The sequence below is a fragment of the Leopardus geoffroyi genome, chromosome C2, assembly GCF_018350155.1.
Source record: "Leopardus geoffroyi isolate Oge1 chromosome C2, O.geoffroyi_Oge1_pat1.0, whole genome shotgun sequence".
Lineage (NCBI taxonomy): Eukaryota > Metazoa > Chordata > Mammalia > Carnivora > Felidae > Leopardus > Leopardus geoffroyi.
The window spans coordinates 12,743,723-12,759,945 of record NC_059333.1 but is presented as its reverse complement, the minus strand read 5'-3'; the positions used below and the strand labels follow the sequence as shown (position 1 = coordinate 12,759,945).

Genomic DNA, 16,223 nt, shown 5'->3' with positions numbered 1-16,223 from the left:
CTGCAATGAAAGTAAAAACCTATTTGTGTTTATATATACATACACGTATATATGTACATACCTATATATGCAAAAGATTTTGTGTATATATGTATTTTGTGCATATATGTATTTTTTTTCAGACGATCCTCTTGCAAGATCATACTTTTCTTTGTTGCAATGCAATTTTGAAAATGCAGGCCTAAAGACGTTATTGATTTTCCCAAATGCCTCATGCATTCGGTATTTACTTCTGAGTATTGATGCTATAAAAATAAGCAGGAAAAATTTATTATGAAAATTCTCTTTCCTAGTTGTTTCCTTTCCAGAACATTAAACAGTGAACAGTGATTTTTCTTTATCACATATATGTTTATTTTAATGTATACCCATTTTGTCCTCTGTGTCTCTGCCTTCTCTTGGGCATAGAGATCAGGTACTACATGAAAGAAAGAAAGAAAGAAAGAAAGAAAGAAAGAAAGAAAGAAAGAAAGAAAGAAAAGAGGAAGAAAGGAAGGAAGAAAGAAAGAGGAAGGAAGGAAGGAAGGAAGGAAGGAAGGAAGGAAGGAAGAAAGAAAAAGAGAGAAAGAAAGAAAGAAAGAAAGAAAGAAAGAAAGAAAGAAAGAAAGAAAGAAAGAAAGAAAGAAAAAGAATCGAAGCATCATATTCAACCCCTGGGTTCAACTGAACTATGAATAAGTTGTAGTAGGTGGTTGCCAAGCACTGATCCGTGTTATGGAAGTAGCTTTGTACCCAAACCAGTCACTTGGGTCCTACATCCGGAATCACCAGACCTCAGCAGAACAGCCTCTGTTTCTTTCTTGCTGGTTTCTGGAAAAGTCCCTTAAAGACCTAGACAGTCCCTGAATTTAAGTTTGTTTGTTTGTTTGTTTGTTTGTTTGTTTCCATAATGGGAAACTTAACGTGGAGACTCTACACACAGCATGGATTATACCAGGTTGGGTCCGAGATAAAATCAGACCATGGAGAAGATCAGTGTCTGGAAACAGAACACACATAAACCCGTCTCAGCTCTCCGTGGTCCCAGATCAGTTAATGTGAAGAAGGCCCGACCAGAGGGCACGTCTTAATTAATTACTCCTGTCTATGTAGCTAAAACACACACACGCACAAAAGCAAAGGGACTCTTCTCCTTAGAAGGCAGTCAGACAGTCACATGCAAACCAAACCCAAACCAAAGATTTCCGGGGAATCCTGTGGAACCTTCTGGAATGTAGACTTGAGTCTACTCTGCACCGTTTATTTGCATTACCCACGTCTTCTCTTTCTGTGGGAAGGTAAAGCATTAGGTGGCGTATGCAAGGTCCGGTATATTCATTGAAAGCTTTACTTTACGAAGGTCAAACGTGTGTGGTTCAGCCGCACAGATGGGGTTAAAATCACGGTGCTGAGGGTTAGGTTGTAAATTAACGTAATTATCGTTTTGTTATTCAAGAAAGCTGCGAGGAATGGACGTTCCCTGACAGTATCGGCCCTTCTGTGGGCTGTGGGGAGGAGTGGATTTGCCGGGATCACAGAAGTCTGCGAACCACCGGGGGAAGTGGTAAGCACTTCTCACTGACGGGCTTTTAGGGGTCCAGGACTGATGCCGTTGCATACGAAACCCTTTCTCCATCGGACCATAAAACAATTCTACCAGGGCAGTATGGTGCACAGGACAATACGCACACGTTAGAACAGAGCTGTGCAGGACAAATGTGATGTAATGCCAGCTAGTTTGGTAGCCCCGTTGGCAAAAGTGAAAGCAAGAGGTGAGATGAATTTCCATAGTTAAATTTTTTTTCACCCAAAGCGTCCTCATTTCGACATGAATACGTTAAAAATTACTAATGAGATGTTTACGTTTCTTTTCGGCTCACAAAGACTTGGGAATCTCGTGTGTATTTACCACATGACATCTCAGGTCTGACCGGCCGCGTCTCAAGGGCCCGATAGCCATGCATGGCCGGGGCCACCAACCTGAGACAGTGCAGTTTTAATTTTGTTTTTTAATATTAATTTATTTTTGAGAGAGAGAGAGAGAAAATGTGAGAATGGGGGAGGGGTAGACAGAGAGAGAGACAGAATCTGAAACAGGCTCCAGGCTCTGAGCTGTCAGCCGAAGTCGGACACTCAACCAGCTGAGCCACCCAGGCGCCCCCTGAGCAGTGCTGTTCTAGAAGGGGAGTCTAGAGCGGGGCAGAAGTGGAGTTCTGGGATCGGGACGGAGCACGTTTCTTAGCACCTTCTTCCCACAGAGCCTCTGTCAGGCCTGCCTCGTGAAAGGGCCAGTGGCAGGTGCCCAGCTGCCCCTCGGGAGCTTGGCCTCCCCAGCTTGCCCCTCTGTTGCTTGGAGAAGGACTCGTGTCCCCTTCCTCCTCCAGCACCTTTTCCAAGAACTTCCCCAGACTTCAGTCCTTGGGAAGGGAGGGGCCTCTAGGGAGTCACCCAGACTGTGACAGGACCTGCCAGCAATACCAGAAGTCGGCCAGCCCGACTCACCTGGTTCTTTTTCTGCCACCTGGATGTCACAAGGCTTTGAGGCTGTCATCGTGTGTCAACCCACCCTGGAGCCCTGGGGCCCCCAGAAGCAAGTGCTGGTGAATCATTGTGCCTTGAGGCTGCCCTCGTTTGGTCTCATCCACGGGGGAGAGAACCCAGGCTGGGCACAGGGAAGGGACTGACCAGGACGTTTCCCAGCTTAATGGTGGCGGGACCAAGACTGGACCCGGGACTCGGCGCCTGGCTTGAGTCACTGTGTTGCTCCCAGGATCAGCCCTCACAGGAAGCAGAGCTGAGGGGCTCAGAAAGATCCCCGGCTCAGAGCTCCCCCCTCACTTCACAATACCCCAGGCTGTTTGTCATTCCTCTGGGTTTTATGCTAGAATCGCCTCGGGGCGGGGGTGGGGGGCTGCTTTTCCAATGTAGTGATGTCTGAAGCTTCACCCCAGGCTGAGTGAATCTGTATCTCTGGGCTGGGGCCTGGGCATTGGCGTTTTTTAAATCCCCTGAGGTGGGGCGCCTGGGTGGCGCAGTCGGTTAAGCGTCCGACTTCAGCCAGGTCACGATCTCGCGGTCCGTGAGTTCGAGCCCCGCGTCGGGCTCTGGGCTGATGGCTCGGAGCCTGGAGCCTGTTTCTGATTCTGTGTCTCCCTCTCTCTCTGCCCCTCCCCCGTTCATGCTCTGTCTCTCTCTGTCCCAAAAATAAAATAAACGTTGGAAAAAAAAAATTAAAAAAAAAAAAAAATAATAATAATAATAAATCCCCTGAGGTGACTCTGTGGTGCCAAAGTTGGGACCCTACTGGAAAGCACTGCACGCTTGTAATCCATCTGTATGTTTATTTTTTTCTTTTTCTTTTTCTTTTAGCCTCATGTATTTTATTTGTGCATTAAAAACGTCGTTGTGGGGGCGCCTGGGTGGCGCAGTCGGTTAAGCGTCCAACTTCAGCCAGGTCACGATCTCGCGGTCCGTGGGTTCGAGCCCCGCGTCAGGCTCTGGGCTGATGGCTCGGAGCCTGGAGCCTGTTTCCGATTCTGTGTCTCCCTCTCTCTCTGCCCCTCCCCCGTTCATGCTCTGTCTCTCTCTGTCCCAAAAATAAATAAACGTTGAAAAAAAAAAAAATTAAAAAAAAAAAAAAAAAACGTCGTTGTGAGAAGGGTTCGTAAACATCAACACAGTGCCAGATAGGTGTCCGTGGCCCCCAAAAGGTTTAAAAAAAAACACTATACCATGAGGAAATGAGTTTTTCATTCCATTTCATTTCATTTATTTATTTATTTATTTATTTATTTATGTACATCCAAATTAGTTAGCATACAGTGCAATAATGATTTCAGGAGTAGATTCCCGTGATTCATCCCTAGGTTATAACACCCATTGCTCATCCCAGCACGTGTCTTCCTTAATGCTCCTTGCCCATTTATCCCATCCCTCCCCCACATACAACCCCCCCCCCCACCAACCCTCAGTTGGTTCTCTGCATTTAAGAGTCTCTTCTGTTTCGTTCCCCTCCTTGTTTTTATATTATTTTTGCTTCCCTTCCCTTACGTTCATCTGTTTGGTCTCTTAAAAGTCCTCATATGAGTGAAGTCATATGATATTTGTCTTTCTCTGACTGACTAATTTCACTTAGCATAATCCCCTCCAGTTCCATCCACGTAGTTGCAAACGGCAAGATTTCGTCCTTTTGGATTGCCAAGTAATACTCCATTGTGTGTGTGTATATATATATATATATATATATATATATATATATATATATATATATACCACATCTTTTTTATCCATTCATCCATCCATGGACATTTGGGCGCTTTCCTTGAGAGCTTGTTTGGAGGTTCTAGCAGGGGAGTGCAGCTACTCGTATACCCTTGACCGAAGAACGGTCCTCCTCTATCGGGGAAGGTCATCCCCTTCGACCAAGCGCGCAGCTTCGGGAGGGACGCACATGGAGCGGTGAGGGAGGAAGGGGACACCCGCCTATCCAGCCAGATCAGCCGAATCAACCCTGGCGATCAATGGGGTGACAGATGTTGCAGCCAGATCGTTGGGCGCTTTCCATACTTTGGCTATTGTCGATAGTGCTGCTATAAACATGGGGGTACATGTGTCCCTTTGAAACAGCACACCGGTATCCCGTGGATAAATGCCTAGTGGTGCAATTGCTGGGTCGTAGGGTAGTTCTATTTTTAGTTTTTTGAGGAACCTTCATACTGTTTTCCAGAGTGGCTGCACCAGCTTGCATTGCCACCCACAATGCAAAAGAGATCCTCTTTCTCCGCATCCTCGCCGACATCTGTTGTTGCCCGAGTTGTTCATGTGAGCCATTCTGACAGGCGTGAGGTGGTATCTCAGTGTGGTTTTGATTTGTATTTCCCTGATGATGAGTGATGTTGAGCATTTTTTCATGTGTCTGTTAGCCAGCTGGATGTCTTCTTTGGAGAAGTGTCTATTCATGTCTTTTGCCCATTTCTTCACTGGATTATTTGTTTTTTGGGTGTTGAGTTTGGTAAGTTCTTTATAGATTTTGGATACTAACCCTTTATCTGACATGTCGTTTGCAAATATCTTCTCTCATTCCATCGGTTGCCTTTTAGTTTTGCTGATTGTTTCCTTTGCTGTGCAGAAGCTTTTTGGTTTTTTTAATTTTATTAAAAAAAATTTTTTTTTAACATTTATTTATTATTGAGAGACAGAGAGACACAGAGTGTGAGCAGGGGAGGGGCAGAGAGAGAGGGAGACACAGAATCTGAAGCAGGCTCCAGGCTCTGAGCTGTCAGCACAGAGCCTGACGCGGGGCTCAAACTTACAAACTGCGAGATCATGACCTGAGCCGAAGTCGGTCGCTTAACCAACTGAGCCACCCAGGTGCCCCCAGAAGCTTTTTATTTTGATGAGGTCCCAATTGTTCATTTTTGCTTTTGCTTTCCTTGCCTCTGGAGACATGTTGAGTAAGAAGTTGCTGAGGCCAAGGTCCAAGAGGCTCTTGCCTGCTTTCTCCTTGAGGATTTTGATGGCTTCCTGTCTTACATTTAGGTCTTTCATCCATTTTGTGTTTATTTTTGTGTATGGGGTAGGAAAGTGGCCCAGGTTCATTCTTCTGCATGTCGCTGTCCAGTTTTCCCAGCACCATTTGCTGAAGAGACTGTCTTTATTCCATTGGATATTCTTTCCCGCTTTGTCAAAGATTAGTTGGCCATACGTTTGTGGGTCCGTTTCTGGGTTCTCTATTCTGTTCCACTGATCCGAGTGTCTGTTTTTGTGCCATTCATCTGTATGTTTATTAAATGTTAAAAAATTACTATTATTTTTCCAGACTCGGAAAATTTGCAAGACTAATATAGAGACTTCCTTTATACCTTTTGCTCAGATTCCCCAAATGTTACCATTGTATCACATTTGCTTCATTCTTTTCCAAGTCACAGGCAAGATGTCTTTACTCCTAAATGCTTCTGCGTGTTCTCAAGAATGGGGAATCACAGAACCAAGAACAATGATCAGAATTAACCTGCCGTGGTACTGTTTTCTAATCTACAGCCCTCATTCAGATTTCACTAGTTGTCCCCATAATCTACTTTAGAGCAAAAGAAAACCCCTACTCACTGGGATTTTTCAGGTTTCACGTCTCTTTAGTGTCCTTGTGGCCTGGGACAGTCCCCCAGCCTTTATCTTTCATGACGCTGGCGTTTGTGAAGATTACAGGACGGTTATGTTAGAGGATGTCCCTGAGTTTGGATCCATCTCATGTGTCGTGATTATATCCCCATGCATTTGGGCAGGACCGTCACAGCAGCGACCTTGCGTTCTCTGTGCGTCACACGGGGAGGAATGTGGTGTTCCGTCACTCGCGGTTCCGAAGTGAGCTTTGATGTTCGGTGAAGGTGGGTGCGGGCCTCTTAGATTGCAGGTGCCCTTGCCCACCATGCTCACATAGATGCATTGAGCCTTTTAGTTGGTAATGTGTCTAGCAAAGCTGGGAGGGTCTTCTACTCAGGATAAGCAGGCCTTAGAGCGGGAGAGAGTGGGGAGGGAAAGGTTCTGGGACCTGGAGCTTTGGCAAGGGGAACTGCTCCAGAGAAGGCACCATCAGTGTTAGTCCTGGTGTTGGGATGAAGAGAGGAGAGCATGAGCGCAGGAGGGGCTGTGGATTAAGGAGAGAGGTGCAGATAAGACCCCATCGGAGCGCCTCTCGCTGTCTAGGCTCTGACCCCCCTCCCAGCTCCGTCTGTTTTTTTCCTTGGGGGTTGATGCCTTCCAAATTAGCCCCAGAAATACTTTCAGTTAAGGCGATGCCCGGCTTGACCCTTCCGGTAACTCACCCAGTTTCCCACCTGTTGCTTATCTCCGGATCAGGTGCGATTCTCACCACTTCAAAGAACATCAGAAGTTCAGTTCGTCGAAGGCCTCCACTTTGCCGCGGGCTCAGAAGGCCTTTCTGCTCCACAGGTGAAATCTGTCGTCTTCACAGATCATCCAAACTTGCTTTTCCTTCTGCACGCGTGTAGGGAACAGTGTGTTGGCTGAGGTCGAGAAGGGGTTGCCGTTGATTTCTGTCCGCCTGTATCCCAGGTCCCCCGTGGGCTCTGGGGCCGCCGCGGGGAGACGGGGCAGCGAGCCGCCTTCCCTCTCTGCCTCGCTGTCGGTATTTCTGCCCGTGGCTGGCTTTGGCTTCTTATCAGAACGTGCCATTCCCTTTTCTTTGTTCCCTCTGCTTCCTCCACGTATTTACCTTCACCTGGGCAGCTGAGCGCGGCTGGAGAAGCGTCACGTTGCCATGGAGATTGTGACCACAACATGTTTGGGTTCCCCAAACTCAAGCTCTTGCTGGCCTCTTCCTCATACCTTTGAAGAAAACAAGAATAAATGGAGGGAGTCAAGGTGAAGAAGAATGTTTATATAGCAGCTTGACTCTGGGCAGAGCAGTTATGGGTTGAATCGCGTCCCGCTGCCCCCGATGCCAGAACCACAGGTTGGAGTCCTAGCCCCTGCTACCTCAGAATGGGACCTCCCTCGTAGAGAGCGTCTTTATGGCAGTAATCAAGTTAAGACGAGGTTATCTGGGTGGCCCCCGGCCCAGGATGACTGGTGTCTCCGAAAAGAGGAAATTTGGGCGCAGAGGCACGCACGGGGAGATTGCCATGTGAAGGTCACGGTGACGTTGCCCCAAGCCAAGGAGCTGCCGGAAGCTGAGAGAGAGGCCTGGAACAGAGCCTTCCTAGAGACTTCGGAGGGAGCGTGGTCCTGTGGGCACCTTGGTCTGTGCCTTCCGGCCTTGAGAACTGTGGAAGGCCACAGCAACCCCTTGTGGCAAACGGTGTTATCAGTACCCTCATCTTACAGATAGATGACCCACGGGGAGACAGGACACTTGGCTCAAGGCCACTCGAGCTAACCACACCTCTCTTTGGTCAACTCTCTCACATCCGCCTCTGCCCGCCATCTTATTTCCCGCCTCTCCTCCACAGCCACCCCACGCCCTTCCCTTGCTCCTGTGGCCCTCCCTCTAGGCTCCCTTCTGGGACCTTCTTTGTTGCCCCGTTTCTGGACCGTCTACATCTCTGCAGACCTGCCCACAGTCCTGCCCCCAGCCACCCCTGACCTCAGCCACCACTTGCTGGTCCTCCTCCAGGGCCTCTCTTGGAGCTTCTGACCCAGGGCGCTCAGTGGGATGCCAGACTTCCCAAGTGGACGTGCCACCGGTTCAAAACCTGGAGTCATGACTGTGTCTTCCCTTGTCCCTCCTGCCACGTTCTTCTCCTCCCCCCCCCCCCCGCCCCTGTCCCCTGTCCCCACTGATCCTGGAGACAAATCTCTGTAATTTGAGTCTGGACCCAGTGCATAATTTGCAGGGCCTGGTGCAAGGTGAAAATGGGAGCCCCTTGTTCAGAAATCAGGGGCAACGTGCTGTTAAAGGCAGTAAAATACAACGTTTCCCCTTTCCTCCTGTGGCCTCTCTCCCAACCTGGTATGGTGCTTGTATTTGCTCTCCGTGTCATTCTGAGCAAAGACGATGAGCAAATGAGCATTGTGAGTTACCAGCATGGATTTCACTGTTCCTCTTCACGTTGGGCGATGCCAGTTTTCAGTGCGACTATGAGGGCATCTAACACATATAGGGAATTACAGAAGTGGCACAACGCCTATTTCCCGCGTGCACCACACACTCTGTCACCGCTCTCTGCCTTTGGCTTCCTGACGTGTGAGGAGGGACCGAAAGCTCCCCCTTCCTTCCTGTTCCTTCTGTGTCCTCATTTTCGGACAAGTGGCGGCTCATCCCGAAGAGACACTGGTAAGGAAGGATGTGATGGGGCTCCTTGATCGTCCCTCTTTCTCACACTGCTATGGCCTCGCTCCTCCCCAAACCAATTCTGATTCTAACGGAAGCTGTGGCTGCCCGGGGCTCGCTGTCAGCATCTCTGTTTCCTCGGTCCTGGACAGAACCCGCCTTTCTCGTGCTCCCTTTGAGTTTTCCAGGACGCGTTGCCCTTGTGGGTCGGCCAGAATTCTATGCTCAGGGCATCTGGAATGCATCATGGGAATGGGGTGACAAGGAACAGCAGTGACTCATACTACGGGTGCCTCCTGTGCCCACGCAGGCAATCGTCCTGGCGGGCTTCACTTACAAAACAGGAGTTCAGGGTTTAAATTATGAAGAACTTCCAAGATGGTGAGAGCAGAGCGTTAAACCAAGCGCGGGGGCCCTTCTGAGTGTGGGGCTGTGTGCAATGCTCAGGTCATACACTCGTGCTGTTGACTCTGGTCTCAGCCCCTCCTACCCCATCCCCTGCAGCCAGCCTCCCCGGCAGGATTGCAACCACCCTCATTTCATTACGGGTTTCTCCAGTCCATCCAACGCAGACCAGTAGAAGGATTTCTCTGAAATGTAAATCTGACCAGTATCGCCTGCCCCCAACAAACCTGCAGTAGCTCCCCTCTGCCTTTAGGAGGAAATCCAGACTCCTTAGCAAGGTACAGCTTACTTCAGCCTTTGCACCTGACCTCCTACCCTACATGCTGGCCAGGCTGACTGTCTCCCCACACCCGCTGAGCCTTGGCACTTCTGTCCCTGATGCCCGAGGCTTATTTTCATTTGGTTGGCTCCTGCTCTTTCTTCAGGAGTTACCTCCCACTTGGAAGCCCTCCTGGCCTCTTGGGTGTGTCACATGCTTGTTTTATTGGCCTTTCCCTCCCCTCCTCCACCGTGTTTTGAACACTCCCTGTGCTTCCTCTACCATAGTATTTAAGGCCACCCCAATATTATATATAATATATATATATAGCAATAGCCTTGTAACAAAGTGTAGAAGGAGAAGTGGTGAGCAGTTCGTCCTCCATTCGGAGCCCTGGATTCAAGGTTCATGAGGAGCCCCTTGAACCTGGAGGAGAGACTCCAGACCAGAAGCCAGAGCGGGGCCTTGTCCTGTCCCCGTCACGAGCTGGCTGTGCCACCTTCCGTGCAGCCCAGAGTGAAAGACTTCCTTGGCATCACTGGTAGCTGTTGTGAGCTTCATAATGAGCAGGGAGATGGCAAGGATTTTTTAAAGTATTTATTTATTTGAGAAAGAAAAAGAGAGAACGAGTGGGGGAGGGACAGAGAGATTGGGCGACAGAGGATCTGAAGCCGGCTCTGTGCTGACAGTGGAGAGCCCAACGTGGGGCTCGAACTCACTAACCGTGAGATCATGACCTGAGCCGAGGTCGGACACCGAACTGACTGAAACACTCAGGCGCCCTGGCAAGGATTTTTTTTAAAGGTTGAAGATTTTATAAAAACAGTAGGAATGAATAATTGTATTTTTTTTAAAAATCAAAGGCAAAGTTCTGCCACACTGAACCTTGTTCTGAAGGCAATCCCAGACAGCAGTTCTGACGTTTGAGTTATATAAGAAAGGTGTCCAATCGGAAGGCTAGTGATCACGTGGCTACATAAATCCTACTCTATCTCATATACAAATACACTTGATTTTTGTTATTTGAGGTACTTATAGCCTATAAGACCATTGCTTTACAACACTGAATTAGCAAATACTGAACAGTCATCCGTAGGGGAATACGTGACCTCGTTTTATGCGTGTTTCTGTTTCATGACCCCTTGTTAATATTGAACTCATGGTCAACAGCACTGTAACTGATGCCTGGAGGAAACTTGTCTGGCACACGCATATTCCTCCCAAGGCCTCACCCAGCCTTCTTGCACTTAGGAATACCTGATGGTCCTTCAGCACTGTGCTTGGACCCATTTTACACCTCGAAGTCACCAACACTTCACAAGAGCGTGAAAAACACTGGCATTAAATAGACCGTGGAAAGGACACTTGTTTTCGGTAGGAGAGCTGGATCAAGAAGGCAGAGCATCTGTTGCCCTGCACCACCTCCGCTGGGGCCGTGCACATTGCCAATGAGAATTTTTTGAGCTTAGCAAGCCCTGCAACTCTTGACCCGGGAGTTACGAATCAACGTTCGCGAGTAGGCGAATTTGCAAATACGGAATCTGTGAATAATGAGGGTGGGCTGTGTATACCAATGACCAGGGTCAGACTTTTCCCCAACTTAGCCATCCAGAAGATGGCCGGGAGCCAATAACTGGAAAACTCCGGGGTGGTGGAGAATAAAGTAGACCAAACAGGGCTCAAAAGTGAGAGGTGTAATCACTCAGCTGGACCTAAGCTGTTGAATGTAAAATAAGGTGATCGATCATGAAGAGTGAGGACAGTCAGAAAAAACCACTGTCCACAAAGGAAGGATACAGAAGAGTAACTAAGCAGCTTCTAGGAGAATTAAGGAAGTAGGGGCCCCCCGGGACCTGCTCGGGAAGTTTTAAACCCAGCCCTGGGGGGAGCGTGCCAGGGACTCAATTAAGGATGAATATAAAGGGCGAGGTGGGGCCAGCCCAATTACTGTGTGGGCGCCCGTATTTCTTTACATTTGTCCGGCTGCCCCTGTGTCTGTGAAATACAAAGGGAGAAATACTGTTACTTCCCCTAAGTCTAAGGCGAAACCAAAGAAGGGGAAAGCCAAAGGGCCTGTCCGAAATCCTCCACTGACCCAGTGAGGTGGCTGTAATAGATACAAGGGGTCACCCAGCCTGTTCCCAAATGCAGCCGTTTGGATAGGCTGTTTAGGTTGGTTTCAACTTTTAGAAACTTCCCCTGCTCTGATTTTGTTCACCGCTTGGAGGAACGAAACATGTTCCATTGAAAGTACAGCAAACCTGTCCTGCCCCTAAATCTAGTCGTTGTAACCTTCCAAATAGCCTTATGAGGTTTTGGTGCTACTCACCAAACAGTATCATTTCTAAAGTAAAAAAAAAAAAAAAAAAAAAAGTTTCATTATAATGAGCAGTGAAATCACTATATAATTTCCCAATTAACTGAATATGTGCCCTGAAGTCTTCATTTGGACCTTGAACATATCCCACGTACCTTGATCATCCTACACATTTCGGCAGCAGGCAGACGTGAAATAAGCAATCTGAAGTTGAAAGGCTGTTTACAGGGCGGGGGGGGGGGGAAGGCGGCACCTGTCTGCCCCCACGTCCGTGCGCTGGGCTGCGTTGGGCCTTCTGGTTGGTCAGCTTCCCTGAGTATTTCTGAGAGCCTTTTGTTGTCCATGGGGATAGAGCTGCTAATTTGGCCAATTCCGAACAGAAAAAGATCAAGTGTAGATTTCATATGTGAGTTTCAAGTGCTGGTAAAAAGTTGCATTAAGTTATCAAATGCACTGCAGTCCCCCGCCTTCATCGCCAAGTGGCCCTGTAGTTTGGGGGTTACTCGGCATTCCAAAGAAAAGGAAAAGTGTTCCGTTTAGGTGCTTGAGGCAAATGGGGATTGATCCAGTTACTTTTACGCTAATCTAGTCCAGATGGTGTCCACTGAATAACTTTCTGGGTTTAGTACCTGGTTACTGAACAAGGTATTCATTTCTTTTTTTTTAATTTTTTTTAATGTTTATTTTTGAGAGAGAGAGAGAGAGAGCATGAGCAGGGGAGGAGCAGAGAGAGAGGGAGGCACAGAATCGGAAACAGGCTCCAGGCTCTGAGCTGTCAGCACAGAGCCCGACACGGGGCTCGAACTCACAAACCGTGAGATCATGACCTGAGCTGAAGCCGGATGCTCAACCGACTGAGCCTCCCAGGCGCCCCGTGTTCATTTCGATAGGATTGGAAATCTTTGGTTGAAAAGCACGAAGGAGCTCCTACCAGATTTGTTCAAAATAAAATAGTGCGTGTAATCATAAGATTGTAATTCAAGGCCAACAGAGCATGCTTGGAGTAATTTTTAATCAGTTGATGGGTACCCTTCCTCCTCTGTATATTCATATATAAATTTAAGTATAATTGTATACATGTTATATATGTAAATATATATGGTATAGTATGTTACTATAAGTAGCATATTATTATAAATACATACATATATATGTAATATAGTATTTTACTGTGTTGCAAATTGGGGAGTAAGTTCTTGTAGAGTCTTTAAGGATCACTCCATCTTGGCCATGGAAACTATACCTGCGAGGCACATGAAATTAAAGACGTTATGAAACACACAGGTCCTAGAGGACAGAGGCACAGAGGCCATGCAGGGGGCCACATGGGAGGAGTGCCCAGGGAGCAGCTGAACCAGGTGGGGAGCAGAGAGAGAGCGGACGGATAGGCAAATACGCCTTTGGGGAGGTTAGATGGAGTATACAAGCAAAGGCATGAGGGGTTTTATTGAATGTGACTAGCTCATGGTCAGGCAGGGGAACTGGTAACGGGGGCCAGCCTTATGACCCTGGTCACTGCGCACGGTTTGTGGGATGTCGAGGCATCAGAAAGATAGAAGTTTTAGTGATGGGCGACTTTGAAGCTGCACAGGGAGACGTGTAAGTCCTGGGCCATGCCGGGTGCTGTAAGGGTTCATCAGAATCTGCTACTCTCTCATGCTCCTCTGGCCTTTTGCTCTGCTGGTCTCCCTCACTCGCTCACTCGTTTAAAAACGCGATTCCTCGCCCTCCTGCTATATGTCAGATTCCTTCCGGGTGCTAGAGACAGAGCAATAAATGAAACAAAATCCCGACTTACGGGTTGAAAGGGGAGACACCACGACAGGTGTCTGTGCTGTGACATAAGCAGAATCAGGGGTGATGATGGGGCAGGGGGTGTGCTGTTTTGCACAGCAGCTGGGGAAGGCCTATCTCCCAAGGTTACATCTGAACAAAGGGTGGGATGGGCGGGGGGGCGGGGGGAGCATATATTTGGAGGGAAGACGGTTTCAGGCAAAAAGAGCAGCCAAAGCAAAATCCTGAGGTGGGAGCTTGGGTGGCGTTTTTAAGAAACAAGACCACTGCGGCCAGAGCCTACGGGAGAACGGTCACAACCACAACGGAGGTCACAACGGTAGAAGGGCGCCCAGTCACATAAGGACTTTAGATTTTTTTTGTTTGGGTGAGTTGGAAAGTCATACAGTGGATTGACATGTGTAGACAAGTGCTTAGCCAGGCCCGGGGATCTGAAATCCATACACGTGAATTTACACGTGGGCAGCCACACAGAAAAATCCACTTAAGAACATACATAATTCTATTCTAAAGGGGAAAGTGTGGGGCTTGATGAATCAGAAGGTGGGTGTGTAGGAAGAGAAAACAGGGAGGTGTTGGGAGAAAAAGTAACAAGGTAAAAGAGAACTGGGTAAGTGACTCTCAGAACCTAGCGTTGGCTACAAGGATTCAAAGTCCAGGGACAATGGGAAAGTCTCTGTGTGCCTGGAAAAGGGTGATGGGGTGCCGTGTGGCACTCTTGAAAGATACAGGATGTTCATTTCATTTTTTTTGATGTTTTTATTTTATTTTTGAGAGAGAGAGAGAGAGAGAGAGAGAGAGAACATGAGTGGGGAAGGGGCAAAGAGAGAGGGAGACACAGAATCCGAAGCAGGCTCCAGGCTCTGAGCTGTCAGCACAGCGCCCAACGCCAGGCTCGAACCCACAAACCGTGAGATCGTGACCTGAGCCGAAGTCGGATGCTTAACTGGCTGAGCCACCCAGGCACCCCAGGATGTTTATTTCTCAAGGCAGAAAAGTCACAGAGAGAGCCTGTGGTGGTGGGGCAGGGATCGGCTTGTCACTTTCCTCGAGAAAGGTCAGCAGTCAATTTCCAGGGTTATTTACTCCATGTCTGATTAGAAATTGGAGAGTATTTTAATCAATCCACTTTGGGATTCCTTTAAATGCTCTTGGAAGCACAAGCAAACATGGAAAGTTTGTAGGGTTTATGCCTTTGGAAGTAGTATTTTTATTTGGCTTTAGGAAAACCAAGCAGTTTTGTTCTCAAAGAGAATAGGTGAGTCTTGAGAAAAAGTGGTCAAAAACTGGACTTCAGGAATTTGTAGGCTGAAAAGTGGCTTATCAGAGGCCAGCAAACTTACCCAAATTAGCACTTAGCTGGTTCTTTTTAGGGAACATTGTGCTCTTTCTATGAAAAATGCTTCCACAGCCCCTGAAACCTGAGGGTAAATGATTAATGGCATAATCCCCCCATCATGGAGATGAGCCCCTGTTTGGGGGACAAGTTCATAAAATATGAAAGCAAACATCATCTACGTTTTTACAGAAGTCTTTGTCCCACGACCAAACCAAGATTAAGCTGGGAAGATGTGGATTTGGCATGTTCTTCATCCTTGCCTTCTTTGGGGCTCCCTCTTCCAGAGATTGGACTGCCAATCTAGTTTCCTTCTGGTACACTCATGCTCTCCTCAGGGAAGAAAAAATGACGTGCCAGCCACCCTATAAGGTGCCCTACTATTTCTTATCCCTTGCCCATCAGCAGTATAAAGCAGGCATAAGTCTTTGGTTTTACGGATGATGAAACAGAGGTCTAAAGAGGTTGTTCTCAGTATGCCCAAAGACGCATCTGATCTGAGAGGGCCCAGAGCATGAATTCCCCGTATTCATAGGCCATGGCCGCCACCTCTGTGCTGTGGCACTTCGGATGCAAGGGCATCGCCCAGCATGGTCATGGCCCCACGCCCTCTCTCACATCCGTCAGTGTGTAGAAACAAGTACATGGCCATAACGCCTGCCTCGGGAGCATTCCATCGAAGCCCACTGGCCTCTGCTTTCCACTTTTGCTAATGCACTTTTTAAAAGTCGGTCTTATTAGGAAGAGCGGTGACTGATTAATGAGGCTGCTAATCCCTTTGAACTCCTTAGTAATTTAACTCACTTCAACTGTAGATTTTCGGTTGCAAGGTCTTGACTCAAAGAAGTGACTCCTCTGGTGAAATTGAAGGTCATGTGAAATGGTGTCAGCACCACCGTCACAAACCAACGGGGGGTGTGTTTGGCGAAAGTTTTCGGTACTACTCAAAGTCCTGCCAGCTTTCTACTTAACACAGGTACCAGTTGACAGAATGCTGGAGTACTAGACAGGGTAGGGCTAGCTGCTGAAACGCACAACTCCCAAACCCCAGGGGAATGACAGAATAAAGGATTAGTGCTTGCTCATGCTGTGATCCAGTGTAATTAGAAAAGGGGGGAGGTTGTGTTCATGCGGTCATTCAGGGACCCAGATTCCTTCCGTCTTGTGCCTCCCCCATCTTCTGGGTCCTCAGAGCTGTCCCTGTCCCTTCTGTCTTCCACATGTGACAGCAGTGGGGAGAGAGAGGGAGTGGAGGGTCACATGGAGTCTCAAGGGCCATATCTGCAAGTGGCCGACATCCCTTCTGCCCTGTTTCCATTGGCCAGAGCTTTCCACTGGCCCACAC

At 48.1% G+C, this 16,223-nt stretch overlaps 1 protein-coding gene across 5 annotated transcripts in view; it reads left to right on the top strand.

Moving 5' to 3' along the window:
- EVA1C (eva-1 homolog C) overlaps positions 1 to 16,223 on the top strand; it is a 78,361-nt gene that overhangs the window by 12,906 nt on the left and 49,232 nt on the right. For 4 of the 5 annotated variants that reach the window (XM_045436858.1, XM_045436855.1, XM_045436854.1 and 1 more), the window contains exon 2: positions 1,436 to 1,543. The exons of the other annotated variant lie outside the window; for it this stretch is intronic. In XM_045436858.1, coding sequence (XP_045292814.1) covers positions 1,436 to 1,543 — 108 coding nt within the window. The remainder of the gene's footprint in view (positions 1 to 1,435; positions 1,544 to 16,223) is intronic. 5 annotated transcript variants of the gene reach the window in all.